The sequence below is a fragment of the Balaenoptera musculus genome, chromosome 16 (assembly GCF_009873245.2).
Source record: "Balaenoptera musculus isolate JJ_BM4_2016_0621 chromosome 16, mBalMus1.pri.v3, whole genome shotgun sequence".
In the NCBI taxonomy this organism is placed as follows: domain Eukaryota; kingdom Metazoa; phylum Chordata; class Mammalia; order Artiodactyla; family Balaenopteridae; genus Balaenoptera; species Balaenoptera musculus.
In genome coordinates this window covers 84,253,357-84,269,589 of record NC_045800.1, presented here as the reverse complement: position 1 = coordinate 84,269,589, position 16,233 = coordinate 84,253,357, and the positions used below count along the sequence as shown (strand labels likewise).

At 47.3% G+C, this 16,233-nt stretch overlaps 1 protein-coding gene across 1 annotated transcript; it reads right to left on the bottom strand.

Annotated features, from left to right (window-relative positions):
* Positions 1-13,578: 13,578 nt before the first annotated feature.
* On the bottom strand, positions 13,579-14,771 carry LOC118882797 (actin-related protein 2/3 complex subunit 1A-like). The gene is given in 2 exon segments (XM_036829104.1): positions 13,579-14,387; positions 14,389-14,771. Coding segments are annotated over 2 exon segments (1,071 nt in total). The 5' UTR covers positions 14,697-14,771; the 3' UTR covers positions 13,579-13,624.
* Positions 14,772-16,233: the final 1,462 nt, after the last annotated feature.

Genomic DNA, 16,233 nt, shown 5'->3' with positions numbered 1-16,233 from the left:
CGTTCCTGGACCTCACCCTCCCATACCATTCAGAGCCATCTTTGCGGCCCTCATCCCTCACCAGCTCCCATCTGCTCTGCACAGGGGCTCTTCCGGGTTCCCTGCCAGTGCCCAGCTCTGACTCCTTCTCCCCGTCCGCCCCCGCCCCTGCCCTCACTGGCAGGCGCCTTAGAGTCCCGCCCACACCGGCCCTCCCCGAGGGCATCCCAGGATGGACCCTTCAGCCGCACTTGTATTCCATGCGCTTAACTGTTTGGGGAGGGGGATGCATTTTACTCAATCCAGCCAGTCAGATTTTCAGTTCCTAGGGATCTGGAATCGAGCCTCAGAGATCATCCCTAAAATCTGCTAGGTGGCAGGACTGGCCCTGGGAGGGCCACGGCTGGCCCATCAGCCCTGAGGTAGAGGGAGCAGGTACTTTACTCTAGAGAGGCGTGACGCAGACCCGGGAGGCTCTGAGAGGTGGTGGGATGCCGGGCTTGTGGAGATCTCCACCCTGAGAGCCAGCCCCTTTGCAGCCTGGCCCCATTGCCTGTCTTTGTCCTTGTCTACTTATGCTGGGGGATTTCTGTGTCTTGTCCCCGTAACCACTGTTGCTGTCGACCTCACTTTTAATTTGGTGGGAAGATGTAGCTGACGGCATCTGCCCCCGTCTTAACTGCAGCTTTCTCCGACTCTAGCTTTGCCTTCTCTGGAGGAAATCGGATCTAATCTGATCTCTATGTGTTATGGGCTAAATTATGTCACCCCAAAATTCATGTATTGAATTGGTTCCTCAGGATGTGACTCTCTTTGGAGACAGGGCCTTTAAAGACGTAATTATGTTAAAATGAGGCCATCAGGGTGGCCCTAATGCAATCTGACTGGTATCGTTATAAGAAGAGGAGATTAGGACACAGGCAAGCACAGAGGAAAGATCACAGGAGGATCATGTGAAGACACAGGGACAAGATGGCCATCTACACACCAAGGAGAGAGGCCTCAGGAGAAACCAGCCCTGCAGACATCTGGATCTTGGACTTCCAGCCTCCAGAACTGGGAGGTAATAGCTGTTTAATCCCCTGGTCTGTGTAGCTTGGATGGCGACCCCAGTGCACTCCACGGTATAGACCTGGGTCTTCCTTGCCTGGGGCTTGCTCACATCATTCCTCACGAGGCCGACCCCTGGCCCTTCAAGGAGTCGCTGCCCCTCCAACGTACCTGGGAGCCATCACCTTGCCAGGCTCCTCTGTCCCATCTCACACCTTTACCTCCCTGCCCAGGTGAGGTGCTGGCCGGCTATTGTGTGTGGCTTCCATTTTCTCTCACCCTACAGACCCCGCCGGTGGCCTCAGCGGTACAATGCCCTCCTCAGTTGAGCACAGCACGGTTGACCTTGAGTGACATTCCCACCGAGAGGGCCTCCCGCCAGCTGCCCTTACAAGTGTCCCTCACCAAACACAGCATGAGTGTCCGGGTTCCTAACTATCCCATCACCCCGCTTCCTTGTTCTTCCTGACTGCAAAGCTCCAAAGAGTTCATTAAATCCTCTCCCTCTCTTCCCCTCCTCCTTCTCTCTCTATTTGATGTTAGACTTTCAGCTGTATTTTACTGTGTTAGAGCCCAGAGCTGGGTCCTCGGTCACCTGTCCCCAGCCTCACGGCATCCTTGGTGTCTTCAGCCATCCCTCCGTGCCCAGGACTCACACGTCCATCTCAGCCCTCGCCTCCCTCCCAAGCTGCACACTCACGTCCACGGCTCCGTGACGTCTCAGGGGAGTCTCTGCAACGCCGTGCCCTCAACACATCCAGCAAGCAGCCCCTGGTCGTTTCCCAAGAACCGGCCCTACCTCCCGCCTTCCCGCTCTGCTGAGGGCAGCTCGGGGCAAAGCCCTCAGGGTCAACCTTAGCTTCTTTCTCTCTCCCAGACCCCACTTTCCACCTGCAGGAAATCTTGTTGGTTCCACCCTCAAAGCACACAGAAGCAGACCCCTTTCACCTCCTCTGCTATCCCCACCCTGGTCTGAGCCACCTCCTGCCCTGCGTGCGCCCCGCCATCAGACCTCAACACGGCAGCCAGCGTCCGTCATGTCTCCTCTGCCCCCAAATTCCCCGAGGTTTCCGTTTCACGCAGAGTAGAAGGCAAGTCCCTATGGCAGGCCGTGGGGTGTCACGTGCTCAACTCGCTGCGACCTTTGACCCGGCTCTGACCTCCTCCCCTTCACTCCCGTTTTGTTCCAGAAACACCGGCCTCCCCTGTTCACCTCGCAGGCCAGACAAGCTCCCGTGGGGAGCTTCCAGCTTCCTGCCTGGAAGGCCCTCCCCGGGGCTTGTTGGCTAATTCTCTCACGTCCCTCCAGTCTGGGCGCGGCGAGGCCTGCCGGGTCACCCCTTCACCCTGCAGCCTGACCGCCCCCCCCGTGCCCTCCCGCACTCTACTTGCCCTTCCGTCCACCCCACTTCTACCTTCCAGCGCAGTGTTCACTAAGCGCCTTACTCGTTCCGTGTCGTCTCCCGGTCAGTGTCATGGCTCATCTCACGGCTGTGCTGGAACGTAAACCCCAGAGGGAACCCGGGCCGCTTGGTGCTCTGATGTTACCCAAGTTCCCGGGACAGCGCCCGGCGCCGGGCATGCACCTCATAATACTGGTTGAACAAGTAAGCAGAGCTCCTCACTCAGGCCGCCCTCCACTGTCTTCCCACCCTGCAGAAACACCCTCCCCCGTGGGGACCAGCCCCCGCTTCTCCACTGCCTGCCCTTGACACTCCTGCCTGGGAGCCCACCCAAGGTCGGACCCACCGCAGCCGACCCTGACAGGCGCGTAACCACAGTACATCCGGAAGTCACCTATTAATCTTTCTGAAAACGCTGAGCTGCTTTTAGTCTGTCACTCCGCCCCCCATGCCCATTGGATCAAGTTCAGACTACAGGCCTGCGGGCCAGCCTCTACCTGCGGAGGTCCTCCATCCAGGGGCTGCCCGGAGTGCAGCTGTCCCCACACCTCCGTCGCCGCTGCCTCTCTGCCTGTCACCTGTCCCACTTTTTGCGTCCCCCATCCCATACTCCTCCTCCCAGAATGCTCACACTTTGGGCTAAATTATACTCATCCTTCAAAGCCCAACTCAAAGCCTCCTTCACGACCCTTCCCGGGCACTCCCGTCCACACTCACCTGTCCTTTTTCTGAATTCTCATAACCTCAATTGAGGGCGGCTTCTGATTTAAAGCCAGATCAATGCAGCGGCCGATTAAGGACAGCAAACCTGTTCTCGTTTGGAAACCCAAAAGAGGCTTTGATAGAAACCTGGCTTGCTCTCTGTCACATACACTGCATTTAAAATTTTCTGTTGACCTCTTAATCGTCCACACCCACTTTATTTATTGCCTTCCTAGCTATTCCTTGTGTCTGCGCTCTGTCTTTCAAACAAGGCAATAAGTTCCTCAAGGGTAAAGGCTGTTTTATAGAGCAATACCTTGATTAGAAATTCCTCAGGAACAAAGTTCATTTATTCAAAGTCGACTATGTTCAAAAATAAAAACAAAACCTCTTCGGGACTTCCCTGGTGGCTCAGTGGTTAAGAATCTGCCTGCCAATGCAGGGAACATGGGTTGGAGCCCTGGTCCAGGAGGATCCCACATGCCGTGGAGCAACGGAGCCTGTGCGCCACAACTACTGAGCCTGTGCTCTAGAGCCCACGAGCCACAACTACTGAGCCTGCGAGCCACAACTACTGAGCCTGCGCTCTAGAGCCCACGAGCCACAACTACTGAACCTGCATGCCACAACTACTGAAGCCCACACTCCTAGAGCCCATGCTCCACAACAAGAGAAGCCACCACAACGAGAAGCCCGCGCACCGCAACGAAGAGTAGCCCGCGCTCGCCGCAACTAGGGAATGTCCGTGCGTAGCAACGAAGACCCAACACAGCCAAAAATAAATAAATAGATTTATTTTTAAAAAACCAAAAAAATGAAAAACCTCTCATAAGTCATTCTAAGCAGAGCTGCCTGCTTACAGCTGCATGTCAGAGATACTTCAGTGCTCTTTCTGCTTGTCTCTACCCGTCCTGGAGTCAGCAGGGCCTGCTGAGGGGGTGTGGGAGTCTGGGAGGTTCACCCTGGACGCCTGGAGCCTCTCCGTTCTCATCTGCAGCCTTAGCAGCGCCCTCTTCAGGCCTCTCGGGCTGATCTCTGGGACCCACCTCCACCCCGCCAGCCCACAGCCCAGTCTGGAGCAGAGGGACCTGGGGGGCTGCCCTTCCTGTTTGGTGATGAATTGAAACCCATTTCCTCTGCCTTGTACACACTACACTAGAAGGTATGAGATTTTTCTGAAGGCAGAGATTTTTCTCTGTGTTCTTCATCCATGTTCCCAGTAACCTAGAATAGAGCTTGGCAAAAAGTGCATAGTCAAAAAAGTCTTTGCAGAATGGGTAACTCGTCTCAGTGGGAGTTTATACTTTGAACCCTTTACCCCCCATTACTCAATGAAATGCTCAGGAATTATCTTCATGGGGGAGAAATGCTCTCCCTTCCTGTACCTTTTTAAGCAAAAATACCCCCAGAAATGACCCCTAGGCCTGTTCACCTGATCCTGTAGCTGGCCTGACCGGGCCGGGGGTGAGCTGATTCCCAGACGCTGCCTCACGGCCACCTGCCCTGCTCACTGCCCGGTCCTCGGAGCAGGACCAGCTGTGGCCGTGTCCCCACCACCAGCCGAATCACCAGCCTGCAGGCTCGTTAGGCCTCTCCCTCCAGCCCTCTTCTCTCCAGGACTCCCCCGTCCCTCACCCCTACAGAAGTCAAACCTTTCTTCTGCTCCTTCATCCTTAACATTGACCCAGCTCTGCCCTCATCTCCTTCCTGGGACCTCTAGACACACCACGGCACGTGTCCAGCGCCTTTGGCCTCACTTGGGATCTGACTCGAGAATTAGCTTAGTATAACCTCTCTTTTCTGACATTCTGGAACATCCTGGATTATTTCTCTTCCCGGTTAAGAAGTTTCTAAAAAGACATTCTTCCTGGGGATGAAACATCTTTGCTAACAGAGGTATGGATAATTTAGGTACTTTTTGTGAACCTCTGAAGGAATTAGATCCAGAGCAAAAAAATTCTGTGGAGCTGAGCTTAATCCTTAGCAGCTCGAGAACAGGAACCCCATGGTGTACATTTTTGATTCCCTTTTACTCTTTAGAGAAGTTCTAAACCCAGCACAGACCTGTGATAAACAAGTGTTGAGTAACTGATTGACTGACAGCCGGATGTTTCTGTCTGGCTACAACGTCTGAGTTTTTTTGTTTTTTGTTTTTTTAGGAAAAATTGTGATTATTTTCACTGCAATTGTTCTTCAGATTTCCCTTATTTTTTCTTTATTCTTTTTTTCTCCCGATTTTTCAGTTTGAACATTTTTAAATAAACAACGTTGAAAGAATAGGATAGTAACCCCATTATGCTCTCCACCTGGATTCAACAATGAACATGTTTCCATATTTGTTTTCTCTCTATATATTTATAACTCTGTCTATAAATACTTCTTTGCTGGGTCATTTGAAAGTAAGTTGCATAAATAAATTTATTTAAAAAAAAGAAAGAAAGGTGCAGACATCATGACACTTCACCCCTTAAGTACTTCAGCCTGCATCTGCTAAGAATTAGAACATTTGTCTACATAACTACAATGGCATTATCAGAGCTAAAAGGTAATAACCGTTTCAAAATATAATCTAATATCCCTTCATTTATTCTTCAATTGGAGATGTTTGCCTTTTGATTACGCAATGACTTTGTTTTCCAAAATTGAATTCTACTCACTGTTCCCTACAAATTCACCAGATTTCACAGGGGTGGGAAAGACCTATAGTTCATTGCAGTCTCTGGTTCTGGGATGAGAAAGGGTTAGTCAAGCCCAAAGGATGGGTTGTTTCTGGAACAGGCCATGTCCATCCTCAAGTACGAGCAGGAGAAGTGTTGTTTTGGGCCACTGAGGGCTGCCTGGACCCCACGCGCCTGTTGCAGGCTCTGAGCCCTACAGCTGTAAGTGTACGACCTCGCTCTCTCTTCCATCTGTTACGAGGGTCCTTTACCTACTTGCCTTGCAGAATTTAAGCACTGTAAACGAGCCAGCTCCCCTTTTGCCAATTCTGACTCGGTAGGTGTGGGGTGGGAATCTCAAGACATCTTATTTTTACAAAGCTCTCCAGGATTAGAAATCTGGCGGGGGGAGAGGGGGATGGAAAACCCCCATGACACGGTCTGCCCACACAACACTTCTCTCTACATCTTACGTGTGTGTGTTTGTGGGTTCTGTAAGATGATTCCAATTATCTTCGGATGTGAGTGGTGTATAAACTATAAATAAATGAGAGACTTTCCCAGCACACCATGCACACATTCCAGTCTTGGGACTCTGCAGCTGAAGCGGGGAGGGGGCGTTGCTGTGAGCTTAGAGTGAAAGACCTGGGTCTGCACTTGGCCCTGCTAGGTTGTAGTTGCATGGTCGATTTGGAAAACTTACCTGAATTCTCAGGTAGTCCTCCAAGATGAGCAGAGTAATACCTCATGAGGATTCAGTGAGATGTGCCTGGGAAAGCACTTTATAAAAGATTCAGTAGGAGTCCGGTCGAGTTGGAGGTCTATTCACCCAGACCCCAGGTCTATGCAGGGGACCGCTAGGGCCAGTGTGCCAGGGGTTCAGGTACCCCAGGAACCTAGAGCCCTGCTGGGAAGAAGCCCATCGTAAAGGAGGGCAGCAACCGTGGGCCAGAGGGGAGGAGGGGGAAGAGCGCTTCTGAGCTTAGGGGAGCATAGCTGCTGGCCATCAGAAGGTTCTCCCCCAAGCCCCCGGCCAGGATGTGCAATACAAGAGTGTACAACTCATCATCCCTGTGGGGTGTGGACAGGGCGAGGCCCGCGGTGCTTCCTCGGCAGCTCTCGGGCTCACTCTAGCCACGGGCAGCCCGCCCTGCACCCGCTCTGGCAGAGGTGACACTGCGGGGAGTGCTGGTGGCACCACCGCCCCCGGGACGGGTTTTCTGGGAGCCCTGGGTGAGAGGATTCACATGGGCGGGAGGCGGGCGAGAAGAACACGCTGGGCTGACAACAGGGCTGTCCCAGGCACTCAGTGGGGAAAGAGCCATCTGGAATGAAAGGGGCCATTGTGCTGACTCCCCAGCTCCAGTCTGGACCAGGAGAGGCTGGGGTGACCACCGGCAGAACAATCCAGAATGGAGAGCAGGTATGAGGCGTGTAGCCTCCCCATGGCTTGATGTTCCCCTAACGTGGGGCGAGGAGGCCGTGTGGACACTTCCGGGATGCTCTGTTCCCAGAGGGTGGGTTGTGATGGCTGGTGAGGACGGGAAGTGGTGACGGGGGCGGCGGTGCTGCAGGGGTTCCGGACGGAGGCTGACGAGCGGGGCTGAGTTTCTCTGACTCTTTACAGAGACTGAAAAGGGAAGCAGTGATTCCTCACCCTTTCTGATTATGATACTGAAGCTTAACTTGCCTACAGCAAGTGCATCTGTCATAGGTGTCCAGTCCATTGGACTTTTTCACAAACTCAGCACATCCGGTAACCAGCGCCCAGACCCAAACCCAAAAGGTCCTCAATTTCCCCAAAGACTCTCCTGCTCGCTGAGCTGGCTTGGGCAGGTAACACAGCAGCGCTGGGCCGCATGATAAAACTGGAATAATAATAGTGTTTACTTCATCAGGCTGTTGTGAAGATTAATAATAATCACGGAAAGTAATACACAAACAGCGCTTGGAACAACACGTGGCGTGTAGTAAGCACGCCGTTAATGTTTACATTTTCAGGGCAATTGAATTCTTTAACCTAAATGACATTGATGAATTATTTCTCAGTCTCAATTCAAGTCAGGAAATTTCTGGGAAGATTATAGCAGAAGGTCAGTGTATGTATCCTCTGGGTATGGGAGGGACAGCAGTCCTCGACTCGCCGTGGATGGGACTGTCGTACTTCAAGGTGTCCCCTCGCATTAAAGCCAGCTCATGGTAGGACCCAGGCAGCACTCTTTAGTATCTTCTTTTTACAAGAGCCTCTGTATACACACACTTCAAATTTTGCGGGGGAAAGAGTTCTGATTATCCAATTTCAGTGTATAATATTTTAGTCCTATTCAAGCAGTTATAATTTTGTTTTTCTTTTCTCTCCTAATTTCTCTCCTTATTTTCCTCCTATTAAAATATTTTAGAAAAAGGAAAATTGAACAATCAGATTACAAAAAAGGTTCTTGTTGCGTAAAGACACGATATACCAGCAAATTGTACAGGGCTCCTGACATCTCTACCAATAGCAACTGGGACGATGAACGGCTGCAGAAGTGCCTCTGCCGCACTGATGTGTTGCTCCGAGTAGGCACTGTTCCTGCTGTACCATACACTCAAGAAAAATGCCTGAGGGCTTCCAACAGAAAAAGATGACCCGGAAGAATGACAGCCACAGAGCCGCCCAAGCTGAGCAGAGGACAAGGCAGCACTTAAGGAGAGTTTGCACTCGACCCATCAGCGAGAAAAACACAGGACCTGTGCACAAGCAGGTGTGTGTGGAGGTGTGTCAGGAAGGTAAACAGGTAAAAGAAATGGAAAGGAGAGTTCTATGTGTGTGAGCTGCCTAGGGAACCAAGACGCAGTGAAGTTTAGAGGCCTGAGTTGGGTAGCTTTACCCAAATGATTTCAGGGTTCTGCATCTTTCCTAATTTGTAAAATGCAATGAATCATCAGGCCCAACCACACTGTCAGTTAAATCACTTTTTAAAGAAAATAAATCAGACTTGCAGGACATTTGCCACAACAATTCCTATACGTTCTTTGCCCAGACTTATCGCCTTTAAAATTTTTGCCATAGCTGTTTTATTATCCTCTGTCTATATTTTTCCTGACGGTGGCTTGTGTTTATCATGTCACTTTAACCTTTGATACTTCGGTTCCTATTTCCTAAGAACAAGAGTCTCCTATGTAATCCTGTTACAGCTATCACAACCAGAATATGTAACCCTCTACGTAAGCTGGCATGTGCTATATAGCATTGAGCTATGTCATCACCTATTCTGCATCTCTCATCCACTTTTGTAAATTGTCCTCGTCACGTTTTCAGCCACTTGTAGGGGATCACGTACTCATGTAGTTATCCCGTCTCCTTAGGTCCACTAGTCTGGACCAGCTCCTCACCCTTTCCTTGTCTTGCATCATAGTGACATTTCTGAAGAACACTAGCCAATTATTTTACAGACTGTTCTTCAATTTTGTTTTTTTTTTTTTCCAGTATTTATTCGCTATGAGATTGAAGTTATGTATCCTTGGCCAGAATACCAAAATGGTGTGTCGTGTCCTTCTCAGGGTATCTCTGCAGACACAGGATGTCCACCTGACCCTCATGAGTGAGTCGTTTGATCACCTGGCCAGGGTGCTGCCCGGTCTCTCCACTGTACAGTTACTGGTTTCCCTCTGTAACTAATAAGTATTCTGATGAAAGACATTTGCAGACCTTGTAAATATCCTCCCTCTCATCAAACTCCCCTGTTCCTCCCCTGCAACCCCTGTCACACACACACACACACACACACACACACACACACACACACTTTAGAATCTATTGATGAGTCTTCTCCAATCATTACTATGATGGTTGCAAAACAGTGATTTTCATCTTCACCTTCCTTTCACCTTTATCAGTTGGCAATCTACTGAAAGAAAGAGCCCTCCCATCTCCTCCATTTATTTATCTATTAATTATCAGCATGTACTCATAGATTTCTATTTTATTCAATATTTATTGTGACACATATATGTCCTAGATTTAGCCAATGGGTGCCCTTCAAGCTGGTTCCTGTGACCTTTTAACCAGCACCCCCCCCCCTTTCTTTTTGGCTGCGCGCAGGCTTTCTCTAGTTGCGGCGAGCGGGGGCTATTCTTCATTGTGGTGCACGGGCTTCTCATTGCAGTGGCTTCTCTTGTTGTGGAGCATGGGGGTCTAGGCTCGCGGGCTTTGGTAGCTGTGGCTCGCGGGCCCTAGAGCGCAGGCTCAGTAGTTGTGACGCACAGGCTTAGTTGCTCTGTGGCATGTGGGATCTTCCTGGACCAGGGATTGAACCTGTGTCCCCTGCATTGGCAGGCAGATTCTTAACCACTGCACCACCAGGGAAGCCCCGCTACCTTTTTTAAACTCTTCCTTACTTTCTATTACAAGATGTTCTAGGCTTCTCTGTTACCTTCGAGGCTCCAGTCACGGATCAAACGCTGCTCCAAGGAAACCTTCTTATAGTGGAGATTGGTATTTAGCAACCAAGATCTGCTTGCCTGGTGTGCTCATTGCTACCAGTGTATCATTGCTCTGGGCTCTTTCAGTGGGCAGATCTAGGAAATATGTACATACGTGCATATGGTATATGTAGAAATATTTGTTTACATGTGGACACATAGATGAGCATAGATATGTGTGTATATGTATATGTGTATATAAAACAATGAGTTCATACTGTTCTGATTCCAAATCTACTCCAAAGGAATCTTCCTTGCCTTCTCTCATTCCATACTGTATCTCCCTTCTTCCATGATGAAAACCCTAGATCTCTGAAACAAGGCATTTTCTGATTTGTTCAGTTGCACAATATGCATAAAATAGTTTAATTGAGACAACCATAACACTATGAAAGAAGCCATAAAGAAGAGTTCAAAAATTGTTTGTAGTTCTTTTGTTCTCTAGGCTGAGGGTATATAGCCCAAGTACTTTACTTAAAAGTTATTCCTATTAATCCCTTTATCCCCTTTTTATGCATTTGCAATATAGTTGGGTTCAGGCATTTCTGTTTGGATTCAATTTTTAGCGTTCCCCCCATAGTTTTGCTGTGTTTACTTTACTTTTGAATATGTAGGACATTAACATGTTTCCAGAAGTCAAGCCTAGAAGAAAGGTGACAGGTGTCAGTCCTCCTGTCCCTTCTGCCTCTTCCTACCACTCCTTACAGGTAACTCATTTCATTGTTTTCTGGTTTATCATTGGTGTGTGTGTTGCCCAAATAAACAGATATTTGTATGTTTTCTTATGTTCCCTTCTTTCTTACACAAAAAGTAGCATGCAATATATAAGCTATTGCACTTTGCATTTAATATTTCATTTCATATTTAATAATATATCCTGGAAATCACTCCATATCTGTTCACAAAAGTCTTCCTTAGTCTTTTTTATATCCCTGCCAATACAGTATCTGGTCAAGCTTTCAAATTTTTGCCAGTTTGTTGGGGGGGATATCCAGTATCTCTGTAGTTTTAATTTGTAACTCTTTTCTGAGTAAAGTTTAACCTCTTTTCACATATTTATGAACTCATGAGATCTTTACTGTGAATTGTCTGTTTATGTGTTTTGCCCATCTCAATGTTTAACTTCTTTATATATTAGTGATATTACCTTACCCCTTTATCTATGATAGGTGTGGAAACAATTTCTTCCAATTTGTCATGTCGTTTTATTGTGGTAAAATACACATAACATAAAATTTACCATTTGAATCATTTTTTTAAAATTAATTAATTTATTTATTTTTGGCTGCCTTGGTCTTTGTTGCTGTGTGCGGGCTTTCTCTAGTTGCAGCGAGCCGGGGCTACTCTTGGTTGCGGTGCATTGGCTTCTCATTGTGGTAGCTTCTCTTGTTGCGGAGCATGGGCTCTAGGCACGTGGGCTTCAGTAGTTGTGGCACGTCGGCTCAGTAGTTGTGGCTCACGGGCTCTAGAGCACAGGATCAATAGTTGTGGCGCACGGGCTTAGTTGCTCCGTGGCGTGTGGGATCTTCCCGGACCAGGGCTCGAACCCGTGTCCCCTGCATTGGCAGGCAGATTCTTAACCACTGCACCACCAAGGAAGTCCCGGAATCATTTTTAAGTGTACATTTCAGGGACATTAAGCATACTCACATAGTTCTGCACCAGAGTCTATCTCCAGAACTATGTCATCTCCCCAAACTGGAACTCTGTACCAATTAAACAATCACTCCCCCTTCCTCCCTCCCCGCCCCTGGCAACCACCCTTCTACTTTCTGTCTCTGTAATTTGACTCCTCTAGGTACTTCATGTAAGTGGGCTCATAGTTTTTGTCCTTTTGTGCCTGGCTTATTTCACTCAGTATCATGTTATAACTTACGTCAGAATTTCCTTTCTTTCCCTTTTTTTTTTTAGACATTAAAAATTATTTAATTATAAAACTTGGAACAACAGAATCCAAACTTGTATTTAACTGAAAACATAGTTCCAGTCACAAATTATTCATGAAGAATTGATCATAAAACCTGTAAAGACAGAAAGTAGGTCTCTCATTTATGTAGGGCTAGGGGCAGGAAGAGGGAGTCAGTATAAATGGGTACAAGGTTTCTTTTTTGGAATGTTAGAAATGCTTAAAAACAGATTTTGGTGACGTTTGCACAATTCTGTTAACGTAATAAAAATCACTGAACCTTACACTTAAAATGAATCAATTACATCTCAATGAAGCTGTTAATAAAAAATCAGAGCATTTGAACAAAGGCAACTTGTCTTCTAAAGGGGTGTGTGGCCATTGAGCTCTTCTAATGGCATGCATTACTTTTTTTTTTTTAACATCTTTATTGGGATATAATTGCTTTACAATGATGTGTTAGTTTCTGCTGTATAACAAAGTGAATCAGCTATATGTATACATATATCCTCATATCACCTCCCTCTTGCGTCTCCCTCCCTCCCACCCTCCCTATCCCACCCCTCTAGGTGGACACAAAGCACCGAGCTGATCTCCCTGTGCCATGCGGCTGCTTCCCACTAGCTATCTATTTTACATTTGGTAGTGTATATATGTCCATGCCACTCCCTCACTTCGTCCCAGCTTACCCTTCCCCCTCCCCGTGTCCTCAAGTCCATTCTCTACGTCTGTGTCTTTATTCCTGTCCTGCCCCTAGGTTCATCACAACCATTTTTTTTTTTTGAATTTCCTTTCTTTTTAAAGCTGAATAATATTCCATTGTATGTCACATTTCACTCATCCATTCATTTGTTGATGGACACCGGCTTGCTTGCATGTTTTGGCTCTTGTGAATAACGGTGCCATGAACATGGGAGCACATGTTCAAGTCCTTGCTCTCGCTTCTTTTAGGTATGTACCCAGAAGTGGAATTGCTGAATCATATGGTAATTCTAGGTTTAAGTTTTTAAGGGACAGCCAAAATGTTTTCCACAGCAGCTGTACCATTTTGCCTTCCCACCAGCAACACACAAGGGTTCCAATTGCTCCACATCCTTTTCTTCTTTTTTTTTTCACATTCAGTATTTTTATTTAATTTTTTAGCAGACAATTTACATACCTCCCCCACCCCTTCCTTTAAGTTAGTGTGACAATTTTCCATAATAAACTACTTAAAGAGAAGCTTTGGTCAAGAATGGAATGAAATAGCAAAACAAAAAAACAAAAAATAAAACCCAAATCACTGCTGCTTTTAAAAAACCGATACTTTCACCAATTATTCTCAAACAAAACACAGAACAAGGTTTGCGCCATATGTGTCTTCAGTGTCTCCTGACGGCTGGCTGGCTCTCCTCCCCATCATGCGAAGGGCAGAGCTGCCCGGCGCAGCCTGTCCGTCCTCATGCTGGATCTGGGAGGCTTGCTCAGCTGCACATTATCCGAAGGCCCTGGATAGAAGACTCTAAGGTCTGGAAATCCCATATGGCCATGGTTCCATCGATGCCAGTAGTGCAAAATTTGCGACAATCTTGCTCGCCCACCTCATAAATAGACACTTGAGTGATGCTGTTCTGGTGCAGCGTCTCCAGGGCCGTGTTGCGGTCCTCGGTCGTGGCCCGCTTGGCCATGTTGCGCAAGCGCTCCATGGCCGACACGTTGCGCTGGATGCTCTGTTTCGGGATGTCTAGCTTGGAGACAAAGGTCAAGCAGCCGCGGTCGTTGTAGTTAAAGAGCATGGGGCAGCAGTCATGGCCAGCAGCCAGGACGCTGTTCTCCGAGATGAAGGACACACTCAGGAGGGGCAGGAACTCTGTCTTCAGAGTTGAGACCTGCACGCTTTTTGAGGCATCGGCAATGGACACGGTGCTGTCGTGGCTGACCCAGGTCGGGCGGCTCCCGCTGGCGGAGAAGCTGACCCCGCGCACCCAGCCGCCAGTGCCACTGCCACCAAACTCTGACATCAGATGACCAAAAGGCATCTTGCTGCCCCAGGGCATACTGGCTGGTTTCTCATCCACTTCTTTAATGTAGGCAGCAAACACTCTGCATTTGAAATCACAGGATCCTGCTGCCAGCAAGACATTGTTGGGATGCCAATCCAAGCCGAGGACCGTGGAGCGAATGCGTTTTTTAATGTGCTTGCTTATCCACCAGTCATTTTCGGACTCGAAGTAACAAACAGAGTCATGCTCCGCTGCCCATAGCAAATTTGTTCTCTAGCGGGGACCACTTGACGAACGTGGCTGCACAGTTAATTCTCAGAATCACCAGGGTTGGCTTCCAGACACCATCCTTCTGACCCCAGACGTAGGCATTGCAGTCAGCCCCGCAAGTGACGATGTGGTCACTCTTGGAAGCGCAGTCGATACCTGTGATGTGTCTGTTGTGCTCCTTGAGTTCATGAGCTTTCACCCACTGGCTCCCGTTCTTCTTATAGATGTGGACTTCGTGGTTATTGGGGCTAAGGGCAATGGGTACGATCCCTGTTCCAGGCATGACAGGTGATTGGTTCTAGTAAAAATTGATGCAGGGACATTATTCTTAGTGTTTTCAAAGGACAGAAAGCTGGGGGTCGGGGCCGTCTGGACGGGCTCGGAGTGTTAAATTCGCAGACCCTGGTCAGTCAACATGAACAGGCTCCGGCGGGCGCAGGCGGGGGACCAAGGCCCACATCCTTTTCAATATTTGTTATATTCTGGTTTTTCGTTTTTGTTTTTGCTTTTTAAAAAAGAATGGCCATACTACTGGAGATATCTCATTGTAGAGTTTGTTTTGTTTTGTTTTTCGCATTATCGATGTTGGAGGTAGGTTCCAGTTTGCCCTCATGGATTTTAGTTGCTGTCATGAGGTCTACTTTACTCTTGCAGTTTCTTTGTCCTTACGCTTCCCCATGTCACATCTAGACTTTCTTCTGACTTCGGATTTACAAACTACAGTGCCTTCAGACCCGCTGCCATGCACAGGAGTTGAAGCTTTGGCCATAAATCATTCTTCTTCACCTCAGATGCTCTTTAGCCTGTTCTACTTTATATGATACCAGGATCACAGCTTCTGCTCTTTTAGAGTTGGGTTTTCCTTTATGACCAAATTTGAAAATCTTTTAACAGGCAAATTAAGTGCATTTGTAAATTCATATACTGATATGGTTTGGTCTCCACTCTGTCCTGTTATTTTCTGTTATAATTACTGCAGTTATTACGGTATACTTATTGTGTTTCTTTCACCCTTTGGTGTGTATTCTTTGCTATTTAAAATTTTTTTTCTTTTAGGGTTTTGGAACAGGGTTTCCAATATTTTGGAATATTTATGTTTTGCTTTAGTGGTTAAGTTTTCATATTTTTATATTAATTCTTTTCTTTTTTCTTAACCCTTTAACATCTGGTCTGTCCATTTTATATGGTGTCATTTGATTAGCAACTATTACCTATTTAACAGTCAGTTACATGATTATGTTTCCCCTTTTCTCTCTCCCTTCTCCTTCAGTTTTTTTCAGTTGCACCTGTTCTATTTGATTAGAAAGTATGTGTATATACTAGTCTTCCCATCCGTCATTTGGCGGTTTCCTCAGTTATCTCTTGCTTGGGGGAAGCTCATTCTCCAGGAAAGGCAAAGGATGCTCTCTAAATTTTTGTACTCAGTTCTCATCTGTTTGTCTATAGCCTTGATCCTTAAAGGCTGGACACAAAAGTCCTTGGCTGGTACTTTCTTTCCTTAGTGTCTTGTAAATACCGCTCCACTGTTGCGTTGTTCTGTATGTTGCCAGCCTAAATATTTTTATTTCTATAAGTAATTTGATCTTTTTGCCTTTAAAATCTAATAGTTTTACTAAAATATGTTTTGGAGTTGATTATTCCACTCAGTTTTCCAAGGTACATGGAAGGTACTTTCAATATAATTTAAATTTTCTCTTATTTCTGGATTATAGTTTCCCCCCTAGTTTTATTGAGATATGATTGACATATAGCACTGTGCACAGCATAATGACTTGACTAACATATATTGTGAAATGAGTATCACAATGTTTCGTTAATAT